General features: G+C 56.4%; 2 protein-coding genes across 6 annotated transcripts in view; one reads left to right on the forward strand and one right to left on the reverse strand.

The window, feature by feature from the left end:
* The window catches only part of Wars1 (tryptophanyl-tRNA synthetase 1), a 29218-nt gene extending 22133 nt beyond the window's left edge, over positions 1–7085 (forward strand). For all 4 annotated transcript variants that reach the window (XM_027946737.2, XM_027946738.2, XM_071607539.1 and 1 more), the window contains exons 8-12: positions 20–120; positions 1288–1400; positions 1558–1731; positions 5065–5205; positions 5880–7085. In XM_027946737.2, the coding sequence (XP_027802538.2) occupies positions 20–120; positions 1288–1400; positions 1558–1731; positions 5065–5205; positions 5880–6041 (691 nt within the window). In that variant the 3' untranslated portion in view covers positions 6042–7085. The remainder of the gene's footprint in view (positions 1–19; positions 121–1287; positions 1401–1557; positions 1732–5064; positions 5206–5879) is intronic.
* A 3538-nt stretch (positions 7086–10623) lies between these two features.
* Positions 10624–16223, reverse strand: Slc25a47 (solute carrier family 25 member 47). Of its 2 annotated transcripts, XM_027946741.2 has the most exons (6): positions 15500–16223; positions 13525–13568; positions 13185–13256; positions 12351–12533; positions 11851–12151; positions 10624–11532 (listed from the first exon to the last, which is right to left on the reverse strand). In XM_027946741.2, exons 1-6 carry the CDS (start codon positions 15525–15527, stop codon positions 11252–11254), a joined length of 909 nt encoding a protein of 302 aa, XP_027802542.1. In that variant the 5' UTR covers positions 15528–16223; the 3' UTR covers positions 10624–11251. The 2 variants fall into 2 exon arrangements, with proteins under 2 accessions (XP_027802542.1, XP_027802541.1); XM_027946740.2 differs by lacking the exon at positions 15500–16223 and having other exon boundaries at positions 13525–15049.
* Positions 16224–18449: the final 2226 nt, after the last annotated feature.

An 18449-nucleotide genomic window follows, 5' to 3' on the forward strand; every position in this document is an offset into this window, starting at 1 on the left:
ATTCTAACTGTCTCTGCAGGATGAGCTCAGGCTTCTACAAGAATGTGGTGAAGATTCAGAAGCACGTCACCTTCAACCAAGTGAAGGGCATTTTCGGCTTCACTGACAGTGACTGCATTGGTAAGGGCCACGCCATCCGTGAACTGCCTTTCCCCCAGTGAGATGAGCAAGGCTCAGAGGAGGAGAATGGGTGCTTTTAAAAGAATCCCAAGCAAGCCAGGTTTGGCAGCATCCCCTGTAATCTCAATGACTCCAGAGACTGGGGAGGATTTCAAGTTGTAGGCCAGCCTCAGCAACTTTGGCCCTGTCTCCAGATAAAAATAAGTCAGGGGGGGGGGGGGGTTGTGGCTCAGTGGTAGAGTACTCACCTAGCATGTGCTAGGCCCTGGGGTCAATCCTCAGCACCACATAAAAATAAATAAGTAAAATAAAAGTATGGTGTCCAACTACAACTAAAAATATTTTTAAAATAATAATAAGTCACGGAGCAGTGGAACCAAAGCCTGGGCCGAAGTGTCTGCTCTTTAACTATCTGCTCCAGGGACTTAGGCTGTCTCCAAGGTGTTAGCATTTGCAGTTTATCTCTTTAAATAAGACACTCGGGTATAGGATTTCCCCGAAACATAAAGAGTTGGCATAGCAGTCAGCCACTTCTAGGCTACATGAAGCTGTGCCTTGGGCTGTAAGACTATCCCTCTCCTTAGTCATCCACTTTGAGGGTTAGAAGAAAGAGAGAAAGAGAGAAAAGAAAGAAAGAAAAAGATAAGGCTGCTGGGCGCAGTGGTGCAGCCTGAAATCCCAGCAGCTCAGGAGGGTCACAAGTTCAAAGCCAGCCTTAGCAACTTAGCAAGGCCCTATTAACTTAGTGAGACTCTGTCTCAAAATAATAAATAAAAAAGGTCTGGGGATGTGGCTCAGTGGTTAAGTGCCCCTGGCTTCAATCCCTGGAACAAAACTAAATACTGGAAACTTTTATATACCAACATAGTCGTCCTAATTTACAATAATTGAAGACAGAGAGCAATGAGGGCATGTGCAGATGTCACCGAGTGAGAAGGTCAAGGACTGGGTCTGTAAGACCAACACCTATGCACAGAGGGAAACAGGAAGCATGAGGACACGCTGGGAACAGTTTTCTTTCTCTCCATTTTTCTGTATTTTTCAGATATTAGTATAATTATTACTTTTGTACTGGGGACAAAACCTGCTCTTGTCTGTCCCTTTAGCTGGGTTAAGTGGCCAGAAAAGCAGTGGTCTCTGTGTGAAAGTGTTTCCCCTCGCTTTCAGGGAAGATCAGCTTTCCCGCCATCCAGGCCGCTCCCTCCTTCAGCAACTCATTCCCGCAGATCTTCCAGGACAAGACGGACATCCAGTGCCTCATCCCGTGTGCCATTGACCAGGTCAGAAGGCACACCCAGGTTCTGTGTGTCGGGGGCCCTCCATCTTTGAGGAGCTCGGTTTGGTGTTGGAGGAGGGGAAAGCCCGCCTCTGGCAATTAGTGAAGCAATGCCAGACTCCATGAAGGCGCTCTGGGCTTGGCTCCCTGTCTCCTCACAGGACCCCTACTTCAGGATGACGAGGGACGTGGCCCCGCGGATCGGCTATCCCAAACCAGCCCTGCTGCACTCGACCTTCTTCCCTGCCCTGCAGGGCGCGCAGACCAAGATGAGCGCCAGCGATCCCAACTCCTCCATCTTCCTCACAGACACGGCTAAGCAGATCAAGACCAAGGTGAGCAGTGGGGTGCAGGCCGTCTGGGACCAGGAGCACGCTGGAAAGGGGACACACACTAGCCCCCCGGCAGCCACGCCACCGCGATGCTGAACCACCTCTCCCTGTTTCCTGCACGCAGGGGACAGCTGCCCCTTCCCAGAAGGGTGGTTGCCTTATGTTTGTTCCCTTCATTTAGATTAAAATCTAAGGGCTGAGGCTGGGGTAGGGTGTAGGGTGCTTGCGCAGCACGAACAAGGCCCTGGTTCCGTGCTCAGCACACACAAAAACAAATAAAACGGAGGTATTTTGTCCATACCCTTTTTTTTTTTTTTTTAATCTAAGGGCTTTTTCTTTCTTTTTTCTGTTTTCCCTGCCTTTCTTACCAGTGCTCTGCTTTGGAAGCAAAGTCATAATTAATGAGGATGTTATCAGTTCATAATAAGGACTGTCACACTGCCAAGCCCAGGCCTGGGCCGGGTACCTTACTCATGGTTTCTGTTGTTCTCCTGGGAGCTCGGGGTGCTCATCCTTCTATAGGTGACAGCCACGAGGCCAAGGGTCTCTCGCAGCCCAGCTCCCACCACCAGGAAGGATCAGCCCTACCAGGGCCTCAGGCTGCTGTCCTGGAGCCCTCTGGTGGAGACAGACTCAGAAGTGCCCTGCCCGGCATGGCATGGGTACTCAGCAAATATCTGTCAAGTCACTGGGAAAGCTAAAAATAGAAATTAGTTTCCACTTCCTTATTTCCAGGGTCTGAGTCCTTTTTTTTTTGTTTGTTTTGCTTTCGATACTAGGAATGGAAGCCAGTGAGCTATCCCCAGCATCCCCACCTTTTTTCTTTTTTTTTTTTTTTTTTTTTTTTTTGCAGTTGTAGATGGACAAAATGCCTTTATTTTATTTGTTAATTTTTATGTGATGCTGAGGATCATACCCAGTGCCTCACGCATGGCAGGCAAGCATTCTGCCACTGAGCCACGTCCTCCCCAGCCGTTTTTAATTTTTTATTTTAGACAGGGCTTCACTAAGTTACAGAGGCTAGCCTCAAACTTGTGCTCCTCCTGCCTCAGCCTCCTGAGTAGCTGGGACTACAGGTGTGCGCCACTGTGCCCAGCTAAGGCCCCAGTTGTCTGACTTGGTAGTGAACTACAGTGTGGGTGTGACCCCTCACGAGTGCACACTAACATTTCCAGGGCTGTGTCCGTGGGCTGGTAGACTGCAGCAGGGCAATGGGAACCGTATCTGAGGCATGTGATGCAGCCGTCTGAGTCACTGCCAGGCCCTGGCTCTCTGGGAAGTCCCATTCAGGTTCTGGTGACGATGGGGGACTTTTCATCCAAGTTCTTCAGGAAGTGGCCTCCACCAGCCATCCTCACTTGGAAGCTGGCGTACATAGGCTTTTTCTTTCCCTTCCACTTTTGGCTCAAACTTCCAGAACACGGAGTGCAGAGAGCGAGGGAGATGCCAGCAGAGAAGCCATTGGTTTGTTTTCAAGGTTTTTTATGACTGGGCTGGGCTGGGGCTCAGCAGCAGAGTGCTGGCCTCGCATGTGTGGGGCCCTGGATTCGATCCTCAGCACCACATAAATAAAGCAAAGGTATTACATCCACCGACAACTAAAATAAAATATATATATAAAAAAGAAAGAACCAAAAATATTTTTTAAAAAAAGATTTATGACTGGGGAAGTTTCTCATTTGCTTAGAACCAGTAGAGACCCCAGAGACTGGGGCAGTGAGCCCAGGGTCAGGCTTGCTGAGGGTCACCAGGGTCACAAGCAGCCTGCAGGGAAGGTCAGGGTCAGGCCCTCCCTCTCTAAATCTCCATGTTCAACTCAGAGAAGAGAGGGCACCGATTCCAGCCCCTTCAGAACTGTGCTGGTGGTAGCCAGCTAGTGTCCCTTTTACAGGTGAGGGAATCAAGGCTCAGAGAGGTTCCTGCAGCTGGGAAGCAGTGGGGCCAGGATTGGAACCCAGGTCCACCCTGTCAAGCCCGGTGATACAGCCTCTCAGGTGACAAGGCACACAGGTGTTCCCTTCCTCTCCAACACTGAGAGCAGGCGTGGGGGTGGTACCCTCTCCAAGCCTTTCTTCAGCAGATGGAAGCCAGCGTCGTTCCATGCCACGCAGCTCTGCTGCTCCCTCCCTGCTGCACATCAGCCCACAGCTGGCCCTGCTCTCAGGGCCAGTTGCAAATCCAGGCACCCATATTTTTGACTAACCGACTGTGAATCAGGTTCCCACAGCCCCCTGCTTGGGCTGGATTAATCTGCTAGATCAGCTCACAGAACTCAGGAAACTGTATCAGATAGTTTATTGCAAAGGACCCAGATGAACAGCCAGGTGAAGAGATGGCGGGGCAGTGTATGGAAGTGGACAGAGCTTCCATGTCCCTCCCCATTGGGCACACTGCTCCCAGGAGCTTCCACATGTCGGCAAATCTCATCCAAAAGTTTTAATTAAATGCAGTCTCTAGCCGCCTCCTCCTCTTCAGCCCATGAAAAGTGGGGCTGAACTTTCCAACTCTCAGACTTGCTCAGTCCTTGGGACTTTATGGGGGCTCCACCCCAGTCACCTCAAGATACTTTTGAGGTGACTGACCTCAGGCGGATGTGCAAGCAGACCCCTACACATGCCACCGTCAGCCAGCCACAGCTGCTCAGCAGCATCCCTCAGAGGCGGAGACAGATGGCATTTATAAGTAATTAGCTTCTCAAATGTTCACTGAAGGAAAGTGGAAAGAATTCTATCTACCCTCTGGGCTTCCCACCACCCACCCCCCGCCCCGGCCCTAATTTCTCCAGGATTATCAGTGATTTTTTTTGTTAATTTCTGAGTTTTTCTTCAGCACCTAAAACTGCCTGTTTTAAGTGGGGACCTGCCTTCAGGCCCCTTCGTCCTGACCTCTGTGAGCCTTTCTTTCCTTAGGTCGTGTCCTTGCACACCCTCTTGTTGTGTCCACCTTGGCAATGGTGCTGCTCTCTGTCACCCATGAGGGCACTACCTGGGCCTGAGAGTGGCCGCCCTTTCTGGTCACCCCTTGCTGTGTAGGTGACTTGGCTCATCCTTTCCCTGAAGCCTGGCATCCACAAACTCTCAAGGCCATTTCTCCACATTTCAGCCTGGTCAGTGCTTATGTTCTCTGACCACTACGCTCCTGGGGCTCTGGGAATGGTTGGACAGTATCCTACCTTCCCCCTCACCCCTTCTCCATCCTGACTCCCACTGCCATTTTTTTGTCCTCCCACCATCCATAAACTTCGGCCTTCCTCTGGTGCCAAATCTGAGGGCATTCGGGCATGTCGTCCACCATGTGAGCCAGGTCTAACCAGCCTCTGTCCTCGTACTGTCACAGGTCAACAAGCATGCATTTTCTGGAGGGAGAGACACTGTGGAGGAGCACAGGCAGTTTGGGGGCAACTGTGACGTGGATGTGTCCTTCATGTACCTGACCTTCTTCCTGGAGGATGATGACAGGCTGGAGCAGATCAGGAAGGTGAGACAGGAGCCTGGATGGTCAGCAGCCGGGTATTCTGGGTGGGTGGAGCTTTCCCAGTTGCCCTGGCTCAGGAGCAATACTCAACAGGAGGGAGGGAGAACTGAGCAGGTCTCAAGTTTAGTTCAAAAAAGAAAAATACAAATTGAATTTAGTAACCAATACAGAAAGGTTTCATCCTACCAGCTGTGAGACAAGTATAAGTTAAAACAGGGCCATGCTGCTGTGACTGTGCTTTAGGGTCTGTGAGCCAGTTCCCACATGGCCTCGGCAAACAGGTGGGCTGTGGAGACAGTGAGCCCAAAAGTGTGCAGTCTGCACCTCAGGTTTTCCAGTTCTCAGAGTCTTTACCAAGGAAGTGACCTGGAGTAAGAAAAAGCTTTTCACATGACGAAGGGGTAATAATAATAGCAAAAAGCTACAGTCTGTCTGACACAGGAAATGTTAAATAAGAATTGTTCAGATGTATTGTTGTGCAGGTGTGGACTAATTAAAAAGTTTTAGTGAAAGAAAAGCTATGGAAACACGGGGTCTGGTGCTAACAGTGGGCATTCTGGGTGGAGGGCTGCAAGTGACCGACCTCCCTCCCTTCTTTCCTTTTCTTTTTTTTTTTTTTTTCTCCCTCCCTCCCTCCCTCCCTCCCTCTTCCTGTGCTGGGCTCTGCCTGCCACCAGGATTACTCCAGCGGGGCCATGCTCACCGGGGAGCTTAAGAAGACTCTCATAGACGTCCTGCAGCCCCTGATAGCGGAGCACCAGGCCCGGCGCAAGGAGGTCACCAACGAGATGGTGAAAGAGTTCATGACTCCTCGGCAGCTGACCTTCCACTTTCAGTAACACTCGTTTTCTGTGTGCATATAGAGATGTGTAATCAGTAATCCCACTCTGATCCAATCACCACCACCTGTAGGCTTCTGTCACGTGGTAATTCCTGGGCCTGGTGTCCTAAGCCCTGTGTGTTTTAGGTGCTGTCTCTCCCTGTGGAGCTTGTCCTTTCTGTTTCTTGTGGGCAAAATGCGAGTGATTGGGTGCTGCTAACTCTGCGTGGTCAGATAGACACCCAGCTGTAAGTCTCTCCCACATGAACCTCAGTCTGTGGAACTTCTGGCTGGAAGGCCTGACCAGCCAGTCCAGGCCCACGGAGGAAGTCCATCTGAGCGCAGCCTAGGATCCACATATACTCCCCAGATCTCTTGATTTTAAAAAGCTGTGCTTTCTGTATGCATATATGGAACCAAAATGTCATTATTATAAAAATAAAAAGGGCTGGAGGTGGAGCTCAGTGGCGGACCACTTTGCTTAGCACACACGAGGCCCTGGGTTCCATCCCCAGTACCACAGAAAAGAAAGAAATCACTTGCTCCAAAGCTTGGCATTGGCTGTGGACAGCATGCCGAGGTGGTGGGTGCAACCCCAGCTGGCTTACTAAACTCCAGACCACGCACGTCGTCCACTCCAGGAATCACGCTCATTGCCCTCAACATAGTAATTTTCCACCAAATAACCCGCACTCCATCCTGCAGAATCCAGTGGCGCTTCATCCTGACTGTGAGATGCTAAGGACAGTCTGTTGCCTTTGCAGATCCTTTTGTTTTGACACTTGACTGAAGTGGAAGTCAGCACAGAGCAGTGCCCTGGCCAGGTCTCGGCCTGTGGATGTAGCTAGAAAGAAAATCGCCACCATGGCCCTCCAGGCCCTAGGTGTTTGACCTTTAGGTGGGTCACGTTCAGTCTCCTACCATGTGCAGTCTGACCAAGCAGAACCCATGTCTCAGGGAAGCCCCTGGTTGAAGGATCTGTCCTCTCTAAAGGAGCAGGGTCCACTCTTGAGTGCTCTGCCTTTGTGCCACCTATGGGTAAAATAAACCTCCTTTGCTCCTGTTTGTGTCCCTGTGTTCTGTTCTGTCCAGGAAGACTGATGAGGGTACAGCAGCCTGCTGCAGGCCCAGGGTGGGGCCCTGCTGCTGAGACTGGAGCTATCCACTGGCCTGCAGGGCTGGCCTTGGTTCTGTGGGTCACCTCTGGGAAGAAAAGGCAGGTGCTGAGAGGCAGGCTCCTGGGAGCCATGTCACATGGCTATTGCTCCTGTTGGAAGTGGCCCTTCTGTCTGCCCTGAACAGCCTCCTGTTGCTGCTGGCCTACTGCATTTGATATTCCCAGTGACCGCGGAGAATCCCAGCAGATGTCCTCCTGGCATGCACAGAGGGCCACACGGTGACAGCGGAGACATGGCTCCCTGGAGCCCTGGGCTCACTCCACTGGCCTAAACTTATTTTGCAAGTGGAGAAACTGAGGCTTCAGACAAGGGGATGCACAACATCCAGGGCCACACGGTGACTTGGTGACAGAAAATGTCCTGACTCAGTGCTGAGGAAATAGGTTCCCACCCTGGGAGGCTGGGGGCCTTAGGACAGCACAAGCTCTCCACAGCCTCCCCCTTCTGGCCTCCATTCTCCCTGGGTGGAGCTCCCTCCCTGACCTGACCACTGTCCTGGTTGGCTGTGGCCATGAATGTGAGCCACCTACACAGAATGCAGGGTGCACTGACCACATGGCTGGAACAGCTAATGCCATTCCTCGTAGCTGTGCTACATCTGTGGCAGGAGTAAGTGTGCCGGTGAGGGACAATGTGTGGAGTCCACAGGGCAGTGGAACCGCAGCTGTCCTTGTCTACCTGGAGATAGCATCTATGGACAGGGCCCAGGGAGAGTGGCCCCTGGTTGCTCTGTGACTGGGTGGGTCACTTCACCTGGTGATGAAGCCCTCGGAGCAGGGCCTTGTGTCTGTTGACCAGGTGACTTGCAAGAGGACACACCCAGTCACAGCAGAAGAGAGCTGCAGGTCTGCCACACCCACATGCTGAAGCTCTCCAAGAAAAGCGGGCATGTCTGGTAGCGGATACCCAGGCTGAGTGCTGGGCTCCAGCCTGAGGTCATTGCCAAGCCTTTGCTCAGACAGATGATGGCCACTTGTCACCCAGACGTGGGTGCTGGACTTGCTTACAAGAACCAATGGGGGCTACTGTGGAACAGTTCTCCATCCAGGCAAGCTCTTCAGAGCTGGAAGTAGGCCTGCCTCTGGCCTCTGGCCCTTGCCCACAACCTCAGATGAAGCTGTCCTTGGACTACACTGTGGGAGCCCAGGGCGGGGGTTGGGGGTATCCTTCCTCTAGGCCCACAGTGGTAGGTGTTACAGTGGGCTTGCACTGTGGGAGCCCTGGGGGGGCAGCCTTCACCCCCACCCCATGTGAAGTTTCAAGTTCAGCTTGGACTTTGTTAGGCAGCCCCACTTTGGAAAACCAGCTCTTGCCCTATTGCATGGCACCAGCCCTTGCTCCCAGATCCTTCATTTTCTCACAAAAGAGGGAGCCAGCCAGGCGCAGCAGTGCACATCTGCAATCCCAACAGCTCGGGAGGTTGGATTGGGAGGATCATGAGTTCACAGCCAGCCTCAGCAATTTAGCAAGGCCCTAAGCAACTTAGCAAGACCCAGTCTCAAAGTACAAAAAGGGCTGGGGATGCAGCTCTATGTTTGAGCACCCTGGGTTCAATCCCTGGTACCAAAAAAAAAGGAGGGAGCTGGTCCTCTTCACTGGAGTTGTGAGAAAGTGAGTTCCGGCTCCTTCCTGCAAAGCCACTTCCCAGAGACAGCCATGGGGCCTGGGCTGGGCCAGCTGGATCCTCCTCCCTGCCCCCGGCCACTTATCTAGCATGACCACCAAACAAGGCCCTGGGCCCTGAATTTGGGCACTAGAAAACAGTAAAGAGGAAACCCTAATGAAGCTGGGGGAAAACACCAGTTCCCAAAGGCTGCTGATGGAAGATGAAGGAAGGATGTCTATCCTTAGTAAAAATGTCCTCTACACAGAGACCTCTTGAAGCATCCGAGTCTCTGGGCACAGTGTAAGTGCCAGCAGGCCTTCAGAGGATGGAGGTGCCATAGCTGAGACCCTCAAGTCCTGTCTCGCTCGTGGTCTCCTACCCCCTTGTAAGTTCTTAGGGTGGCTGTCGTCCTGATCTGTCTTCATGCTGCAGGAGTCTGGCAGGGCTTCATCCGTTTCACACCCCTGAGCACCTGTGCACCAGGCCCTGAATCTAAACAGTTTTCAGGCAGCTCACAGGTTGGCAGGTAGAAGGGAAGAAAAACAAGACCACCAAACCCCCAAGGGAGCAGAGCAAGAGACACCCAAAACACCAAAGCCTGCTGGTGGTGAGGCAGGGGAGCTTCCTGGAGGAGGCAGGGCCCGAGGTGTGGAATGAGGCCGAGGAGCAGGAGGGCCTTCCTGTCAAGGACACGGTGTGTAAGGGCAGCGCCCCCTGGCCAACCAAAACAACTGCCCTCCTGACAGGAGCAGGCCAAAAAGGGGTCCACCCTTGTTCTGGGAGTGAGAAAGTCTCCTTTAGCCATAACCCTGTGGACTTTCAGTCCAAAGACCCAATCAAAGCCGGTGTCAGCCAATCTCCAGAGGGCAGCTGTGGCACTGGCCCAAGGGCCTGCAACAGGACTTGGGCTCTTCACGTGGGCCTGCTAAAAGTATCGTTAAGCTTCCATTTTGCATCTGTCTCCTTTGCTCTGAGTCAGTCACCTTCTATTCCAGGAAGAAGGTCTCATCAGTCCTGGGATGGGCGGAGGCCCCTCCCCCACACCCAGGAAACACCAACTTTTGTCCGGGGTAATGGCCAAGGTGCCACTGACCAATCCTGAGATAACCATGGGCAGACCACAGCCCATCAGGACCAGCTGTGCAGACCCCACCCTTGCCCTAAGTCCCCTTTCTATAAAACCTCAGAGTCATCGTCAGCGCCTAGAAGACAGGGCTGCAGGCCTGGGTGCCTGGTCATCCCCGAGGAGCTGCTCTGACAAAGCTCACCTCGTGCCTCCCACCACTGCTTGTTCTGGGTGTTTCTGGGGTGAGTGAGCCCCCCTGAATCAAGCCTCTGGCTGAGACTCCAGAAACAGCTTCACATTTGACCTGCCAGCCCTCCTGGTCCCAGGGCTCCTTGGAAGCCACATGGTGCAGGGAGAGGGTGGGCTGGGCCTCAGAAGGTGGCCTACCTGCCCCTGCTTCCCCACTGAGTGCCTAGATCCCCCACACACACCCCTGAGCTATCTGCTGACCAGGGGAGGCCGCTGGGATTACCAGAGCCCTGCCCTTCCTACAGCCCCCTCCGAGGTGGCTCACAGCCAGGCAGTCGTGAGGAACTGTCCCCCTTCCACTCAGCAGTTGAGTTTGGGGTGGGGTGGGCAGGGTCCCCACCGCCCAAAAAGTTATGGGAGTGGATCTGGCCTGACCGTGGGACTAGGGCTCCGTGTGCCATCTGCACAGTGGGACACAATGGGCGGGCAGCCCTCCCAGAGCACCAGGGTGAAGGCTGAGCAGAAGCAGGGAGCAGGCCACAGACCACAGAGCAACACGACAGGCAGCTCAGGAATGCTTTATTGACAGCAGCTCCGGGTGAGTCTTTGGGTCCTCCCGTGGTGCACAGTGTCCATGGCAGAGGTGATGACTACACCCCACGCCCAGCTCCCCAGCTGGGCAAGGATGGCAGCCTTATGCCCCGGCCAGTCAAACCCCAGGTGGGTGTATTGTCCTGGCCATGCCCGCCTGGGCAGCCTGGGGCAGGGAAGGAGCCAGGCTTGAGATCAGACAGCCGGGCCTCACTGCCTGTGGCAGGGGTGCCAGTGAAGCTGCCTCAGAGGGGACAGCCGTGGGGACCAGGGGAGCTGGTGGGAGAGGGCAGAGGGTGGCCATGCGGGGCTGTTCTGAGGAGCTGAGTGGTGGCAGAGGCAACAGGAGAAGGAGAACCACTGACCAAAAGGCAGATGACCCATGTGACCCAGGCCCTCGCCCAAGGGGCTGCTCTTCTCGGGCTCACCAGCCCCTCGACCCGATCTTGTGCTGGGCAGCAGGCAGCCAAGCTCAGGCCTTGGCCCAATTACTGCAGATTGGCCCCCAGCTGTCCTGGGTGACGGCCTCATGGGGTCCCACCCCCTACTACTCCCTTTGCCTCCTCCAGCTATCACAGCGTCTGGCAGCTGCTGGGCGGCTATGTGAGCAGGCCTCTGGTGAGCCTCAGCACGGCCTCATAGGTGACAAAGACCGCCATGTTGACCGGGAAGGCCCGGCAGCAGTTGACAGCCAGGCCCCTGAAGAGCACCCTCAGCCCCTCCTCCCGCACACTGGTCACCACACAGTGCAGGAGACCCCGGTATCGCCGGTGGCCCTGCCCATCTGCCTGCAGGCGTGACTTGATCACGTCCATGGGGGTGGCCACAGCCCAGGCCAGGACTCCTGCACAGCCTCCAGCCACCAGCACACCCAGAACATCTGCAGGAGAAATGACATGTGGCCTGATTGGGGCCCCACCCCAGTGGAGCCCGCCGACTCCTATAGCCCTGTCCTCATTTCGCAAGGGAGAAACTGATGCTTCAGACAGGGAATTTGACTTGCCCAAGGTCACACAGTGACTTGGTGACAGAGCAGGTCTGTCCTCCCATGCTGGGAAGCCCAGCGCCTGGGTTCAAGTTCCCATTCTGGTACCAGTGCTCAGTCTGCACAGGCCACAGCCTCCTCCCATGGCCTCCTCTCATGGCCTCCATTTCTGCGGGGCTGAACCCCCTGCACACAGGCCCCTCTACTGCTCACCTGGCTGGCTGTGGCCCGCAGGGGTGAGCCACTCACAGAGGACGGCATAGGAGAGGAAGTAGGTGGCGAAGGAGTGGCCTTCCCGGAGAAGCAGCGCCGAGCTGCCCTTGTAGAGGCCCTGAAGCCCCTCCTCACGGGCCACCGTGGTCAGACAGTGCAGTGGCCCACGGTATTTGGGTCCAGGCACTGGGCACACAGGAGAAGAGGCTGAGGGCCCCGAGGCTGAGGGCCGCCGCTGCTGCTCCTGCGTCTGCGTCTGCAGGCGGACCTTGGCCACCTCAGTGGGCGATGTCAGGAACACCTGGGGCAGGAAGGAGGCAGGTGGGAGGCACCCGCAGCCCTCCCACACCCCTGCTGGTGCTTCCTGAGGCAGCACACTGGCTCTCCACCGGGTCCTCACTTCATGGGGTCTGCCCTCACCCAGCCTGGCTCTGCCCACCTAGAGAAATGGACCACTCGGATCCTCAGCCTCCCCAAGGGCCTCCCTGCACCCCACTCACACGGACGAGGCCCGAGGCGCATCCCGAGAGCGTGACGTCCGCCTTGGTAGGCTTGGCTTCCGCGCTGCCGTAGCGGAACTTGCAGATGTGCGCCAGGCAGTGGTGGTAGGTGCCAAAAGACACAGAGGAGACCAGGGACACCGTGCACACAGGCAGCGAGAGGCCCCGGTAGAAGCCCCGCACCTGGTGGACAGGGCCCGAGTCAGTCCAGGGGAGGGGCTGCCCAGAGGCGTGCTGAGGCTGGTCCCTGCCCCCCAGCCCTTAGTCACTCCCCCCGCCTCAGGCCTCAGTTTCCTCCACCTTAAAATGAGGGTCACGAGTGCTCAATTTGAGAGGCTGTGGTGAGGGATTAAAGAGAGGCCAGGGCTGGACCCAGGGTCGCCAGTTGATGGTGAGGACATAAGAAGCCATTCTGTCACTGCTGTTTCTTCATGAGTTAACCCTGGTTGCACCAAGCCCCAAGTTCGTTTTGGTAAGTGCCCCCAGGCCTTCCTCTGGACAAGGTCCTGAGCCCTGAAGTAACCAGCCCACACTGTCCATCACTTCCTCAAGGGGCACTTGCCTTGGAAGAGAAAGACGTGCAACACTCAGATGCCTCCCCTGACCTTCGGAACCCCAGTGCCACCTCGACCCTTTCCTGGAGGTAAGAACCCTGTTCTGAGCCCCTCTGTGTGCCAGATACCCGGGCTCTAGCCCTCAAAGAAATCATGAGATCAGCACATTTGTTCCCATTTGAAGTGAGAGGGTAGCATAGGTCCACAGTGGGAATGAGCATTCCCAGGCCTGAGGCCTGAGACCTATATAGCCCCCGCCCATCCCTGGCCCCAGACCTACCCGCTCTTGGCGATATATGTCCCGGATGCAGTGCCAGATGCCTGTGTACTTTGGCTCTGTCTGGATCCTGACCTGGGGGAGATGTGGGCTTCAGGAAGGGGTGGTTCCAGGTCTAGGGCAAGGTCAGCAGGACCTGGGGAAGGGGCAGAGTCACCCCCTTGATTGTCACAGGCATGCTGGGGTGTGGGCAGAGAAGTATGGTAAGCCCTGAGACACAGAGGTGAGAAAGCTGACATAGACCATTCTAGAAAGGTGTTCTGGCCACGGATGTGGTGTAGGAGACATTGAGGGTGGTCCAAATAGGGCCTCGGGGCGAGGCGGGGCCCTGCCATTGCCGAACCTTCACTGTGTCCAGGGGGTAGCCCACAGCAACACCACAGACACCTGCAAGGAAGTCAGAGGACAGTGAGGCTGGGGGACAACCAGGAAGCCACATGGGCCTATCTCACAGGAATGGGGCTGAGCCAGCTGGGAACAGACCCCACAGCTGCCTTCCTGACTCGAGGCCTCACTGATCCGAGAGCACCCCTTGTCTTACAGATGAGGAAGCTGAGGCTCAGAGCACCTTCCTCCAGGCTTGCCTGTGACGTCCCTGAGTCTCTGTCTGGTGGTGACTCCTCCTGTTGCCCTGCCCTGGGGGGACTTCAGCTATGAGCCAGGCAAACTTGCCTTTGGCCATCAGTCTAAGGAGGGCTTTCCTGGGGGCCGAGGAGGGCCCCTGGCCTGAGCCAAGGCTGAGAGGTGCCCAGGCTCACATGAGGCTTGCAAGAGGGCTGGGGCTGCCTGGACTATGAAGGGTCTGGGCAGAGGGGCCTGCTCTGGTTAGGCCTGGCCCCGGTTGGGCCCTGCAGCGAGCACCTGTGGCCCTGGGAGGTGGGGCCTGGTGCTTGCCCCAGTCTCTCCCTGGTCACTTTTGCTTCCTGGCCACAGGGTGAGCAGTCTGCTGCACACATAAAACCCTTCATTGCCACCTCCACCTCCACCAGAAAACCCTGGATCCATCCGATCGTGGACGGAACCTCCAACATAAGCCTTTTCTCCTCATGTGCTCCTTAACTGAAGTGCTTTGTCACAGTGAGGAAGGGCAACCGACACAAACCCATACCACGCAGGGAAGCCTCAGGTGCGAGGCCCAGGCTTTGGACCAGCCACAGGCCCGGTGCTGTCATCCCCTCCTGAGACCGGGCCTAGACCTAGAGCCCTAGCACTGCCACAGGGAAGCCAGACCCTGGGGAGCTCACTCTGAGAGTGGTGGTGAAAAGGCACACAGTGGCTGTGCTGTACCTCCTGTGTGTCCCGCACTCAGGAGTTGGCGGGATCAGGGAGTGAGGTCAAGGGAAGGGCCGGCCGACTCAGCAGCTCATTACCCTCCTGGACCTGCACAGACACTTCACCAAGCTCTTGCTCATCCATCAAAGCCCTGCCACGGCGCCATCTCCCTTCCGGAGCTTCCCTGACCGCCATCCCCGGGGCTGCCTCTGAGCCTAGGACATGTTGATCTGAGCCCTAATCACTTGCTGCTTGTGCCCCATGGGCCAGTTCCTCCCCAGAACTAAAGTCCTCCCAGGACAAGGCCAGTCCATATCCCTGTGACCTGGGGCTCAGCAGGGAACAGGCCCTTCCTGCAGGCTTCCTGGCAGGCTCTGGAGGGAGGATGTCAGCCCAGGAGCCCTCCCTGGCCGTGTGGCCCCTGTGAGGCCCTGCTCTAAACCTCCTCCCAGTACTGATACTCAAGGAGATGACCAGCCTTGGGCTGGCACAGTAGGACCTCAGAAAAGCTCCTGAAGGGACCAGGACCCTGACCCCTCCACACACTGTCCCCAGAAGCAGAGGGTTGCCAAGCTATTTCACAAGACAAGCAAGACCAAGGCCACCTCACTGCAAACAGCCTGCAGGCCCAGGGCCTGGGGAGTCTTTCGCAAGCACCCCCTCCCCAGGAGGGAAAGGAGCAGGACCCCGCGGAGAGCAGAGCAGAGCAGAGCAGAGCAGAGCAGGCCAGGGAGGCCCTCGCGGCCGCCCTCGCGGCCGCCCTCGCGGCCACCCTGCGGCGCCCTCAGGCTCTGGCCCAGACCTCCATCCACAGCCTCATGCCTCTTCCCAGGCTCATCATGCCTCATACAAGAACTCCCAGCTCCCTCTGTCGCCACCCTCTGTCCCTCCCACGGTCCCCAGCCTGCCCTCAGCATCCTGAGTCCCCTCTCCCAATCAGTGCAGACACCCCGACAAGTCCTCCCCACAGCCCGCCCGTCTGGGCCCAGCTTCCCCAGCACCCAGAAACAGCAGCCCCCAGAATGCCCAGCGTCCCTGTATGGTACCTCCAATGGCTCCAGCAACAAAATCCATGGACAACCTGGGAGGTGGGGAAGGCCCTGGCCCAACTGCCTGATCTGTGCCACCACCGCGGTGGCCTCAGCAGCTCCCAGCATGCTTCTGGCAGGCATTAAATACCTGTGGTGGGGGCAGAGGACAGGAAGCAGAAGCTTGCTAGGAAGCAGCGGTCGATGCCCACACCCACGCACCCGGCGGATGGACTCCCTCCTGCCCCACCCCCAAGGACCCTAGTCCCAGTGCCCTTGGGACCTAGGTGTCGGAAAGTGTGTGAGAGGTCACCGGAGGAGTCACGCCTCCAGAGACAGGACCACTGTCCCCACCGCCCCCTGGGTTACATCCAGAGTCTTCCTAGAGGCCTGGAGATGGGGACATGGTGGCTCTGGCCACTCCAAGCCCAAACTCGGGTCATTGCTGTGTCCTCTGGGCCTCCCTAACTCCCCTGGGTTTGCTTCAGACTCCTGCCATGGAACCCACAAACTCCCTCACCTATTCATTCAACAAACAGTTTCTGACACCACCCTCCGGCTGACCCCTTGGCCAGCCATCTGTTTGTGGGCAAGTGGTCAGTGCTAGCTGCCATGGCAGAGGGCAGAGGGCATAAGACCAGTCCTGTTGTCCATCCTGTCCCAGAGGGACATGCAACTCAGGAGAGTTGAGGCTGCCACAGGCAAAGACCTTGGCCCTGTCCTCAAGGAGCCCTATTGGCAGGGAGGAAAGGCATAGGGTGGCCACCCCAAGAGAGCCCCCTGGGTACAGCACCACCCACCCCCACAGGTTTCAGCCTTCTGCTCCCTCCAGTCTCTCCCCAGACCCAGGGCCAGGCCTGCCCCACCTGGCCCGGTTTCCCACTCATCGCAGCAGCTGTGAAAGCGCTGACCCTCACACCTGCACCTGTGTGGCTTACCTCCCAGCCCCGGGGGGAGGCAGGGCAGCGCCACAACACCCATTTTACAGAGGGAGCCACTGAGGCCCAGAAGGGGTTTGCCCAAGCCATGCAAGACAGTGCTGGACTTGACTCCCAGTGCTCTCACAACCACATGCCCTGCTGACCAGGGCCAGCACAGGGAAGCTTGCCTCATGGCCACCACCTGGGCCCCTGGAGGGGCTCAGCACAGGCCCCATGTGACCAGAAAGGGGGGACACTAGGCTCAGGGGAGCCGTGCACTGGCCAGGGTCACATGGAAACCAACCGAGGGGCCTCAGGCCAGAAAACTGGTGGTGGGGCGGGGCACAGGTGTTGACTTCTGGGGCCCAGCGGCTCTGGTTGGTTGACCTGAGGGCGGGGCAGCAGGGGCAGGAATCCACGTGTCCCCTGCTCTCCTGTCCTCTCACAGGCTGACCTGCAGGCTGGCCTTGAACAGGCTGAGTGCTGATGATGGCTGACCCCCTGGTCGGCTGTTTGTGAGCAAGTGGGCAGTACTAGCTGCCCCGGCAGAGGGCAGAGGGCAGCAGTGGCCCATCCAAGACCAGTCCTGTTATCCATCCTGTCCACAGGGAGATGAAGCTGCCCACATTCAAATACCAGCTCTGGGGCTTGGCTTTGAGACTTGGGATAAGTCCCTCAGCCTCTGTCTGCCTCCACTTCTGCAGCCACAAAATGCAGACAGCACCTGCCTCATGTCCGTGACCACTCAGGGCAAATTCCAGACATGTCCCCATGGACAGTCAGCCAAGTGCTGAGGGCTGCATTAAACGCAGCTTAGGGCCTAGAAGGAAGGAGGTGAAGGATGTGCTCTAGGTAGGCAGATAGAGCTGGGTCTCAGGTTCCACTGTGCATACTACACTCAAGAAGCCACTGCCGTGGACGAGGGAGTTCGAAGCAGGTCATATACTTAAAGGGTCAAGGACTACCTAGTCCCACATTTCCAGTGCAGTAAGGGCCACCCACCCCTGGCACTGGAGTGGCCCTGGATGCCTTTCTCCTCTGCCCCACAGTTAGAGTTACTTCACATTCAGATCCACTTACCACCCTCAGTCTGCACTGCCCTGGCTGCAGTGGTGTCTCTGGACCCTGGCCCACTTGCCTACGCCCTCTGCTCCTGAAACCAGCATTACCTGCCATGTGCCACGTGTCTGTGACCCCCTCAGGGCCCTGGGACACAGCAGTACCTCACACAGGCCCTGCCCTGGCAGGTCTGCTGTGTGGGAAGGGGGATAGAGCAGCAGATAAACAAGTAGAATCCAGAGCCTGCCAGGTTCCAGGGAGGGTCAGGCAAGGTTAGGGCAGCCCCAGCGGGTGACACTGGAGACGAGCAAGGCTCCTGGTCTCTGCGGCCAAGTTCCACCTGCCCATTGCCTCTTGAACAAATGCACAAACTTTACCCCTGCTCCAAAACCATGGCACCTCCTCGTTGAACCGCTGTGCGCCGCTCATCACTTCCTGCCAGCTATGCGCTGTGGCAGGCTGGGCAGTGCTGGGTCTGGCTCCACAGCACCCAGCTCAGGGCAACCTGGGAGGCTGAGGGGGTACATGTGGGGGAAAGTGGGTCGGTGGCCAGACGGACGGGTGGAGGGACGGTCAGACAGGTGAAAGAACAGAGGAGGAGAAGATGGACCGATGGACGGGTAAACAAACAGAGGAGTTAAAAGGAGGGGAGGAGAGAGGGAAGAGAAGCAATGGGACAAAGTCTTAATGAAGGCCAGCTCTAGGTGGTGGGCAATGGACTGTTGTAGCCCATGATAAAAAGTAGCAAAAGGGCTGGACAGGTGCGTAGTGGCCCGTGACTGTAATCCCAGCTTCTAAGGATGCTGAGGCAGGAGGATCTCAATTTCGAGACCAGCCTTAGAAACTTAGCTAGACTCTGTCTTAAAACAAATAACAAGGGCTGGGGAAGCAGCTCAGTGGTGGAGCACATGCGTGGCATGCACAAGGCCCTGGGGTTCAATCTCCAGTACTGCAGTCAGAGGAGGCAGCCAGAGGCCTTCCCCAGAGGA

The sequence above is a fragment of the Marmota flaviventris genome, chromosome 2 (assembly GCF_047511675.1).
Source record: "Marmota flaviventris isolate mMarFla1 chromosome 2, mMarFla1.hap1, whole genome shotgun sequence".
NCBI classification, from domain to species: Eukaryota; Metazoa; Chordata; class Mammalia; order Rodentia; family Sciuridae; genus Marmota; species Marmota flaviventris.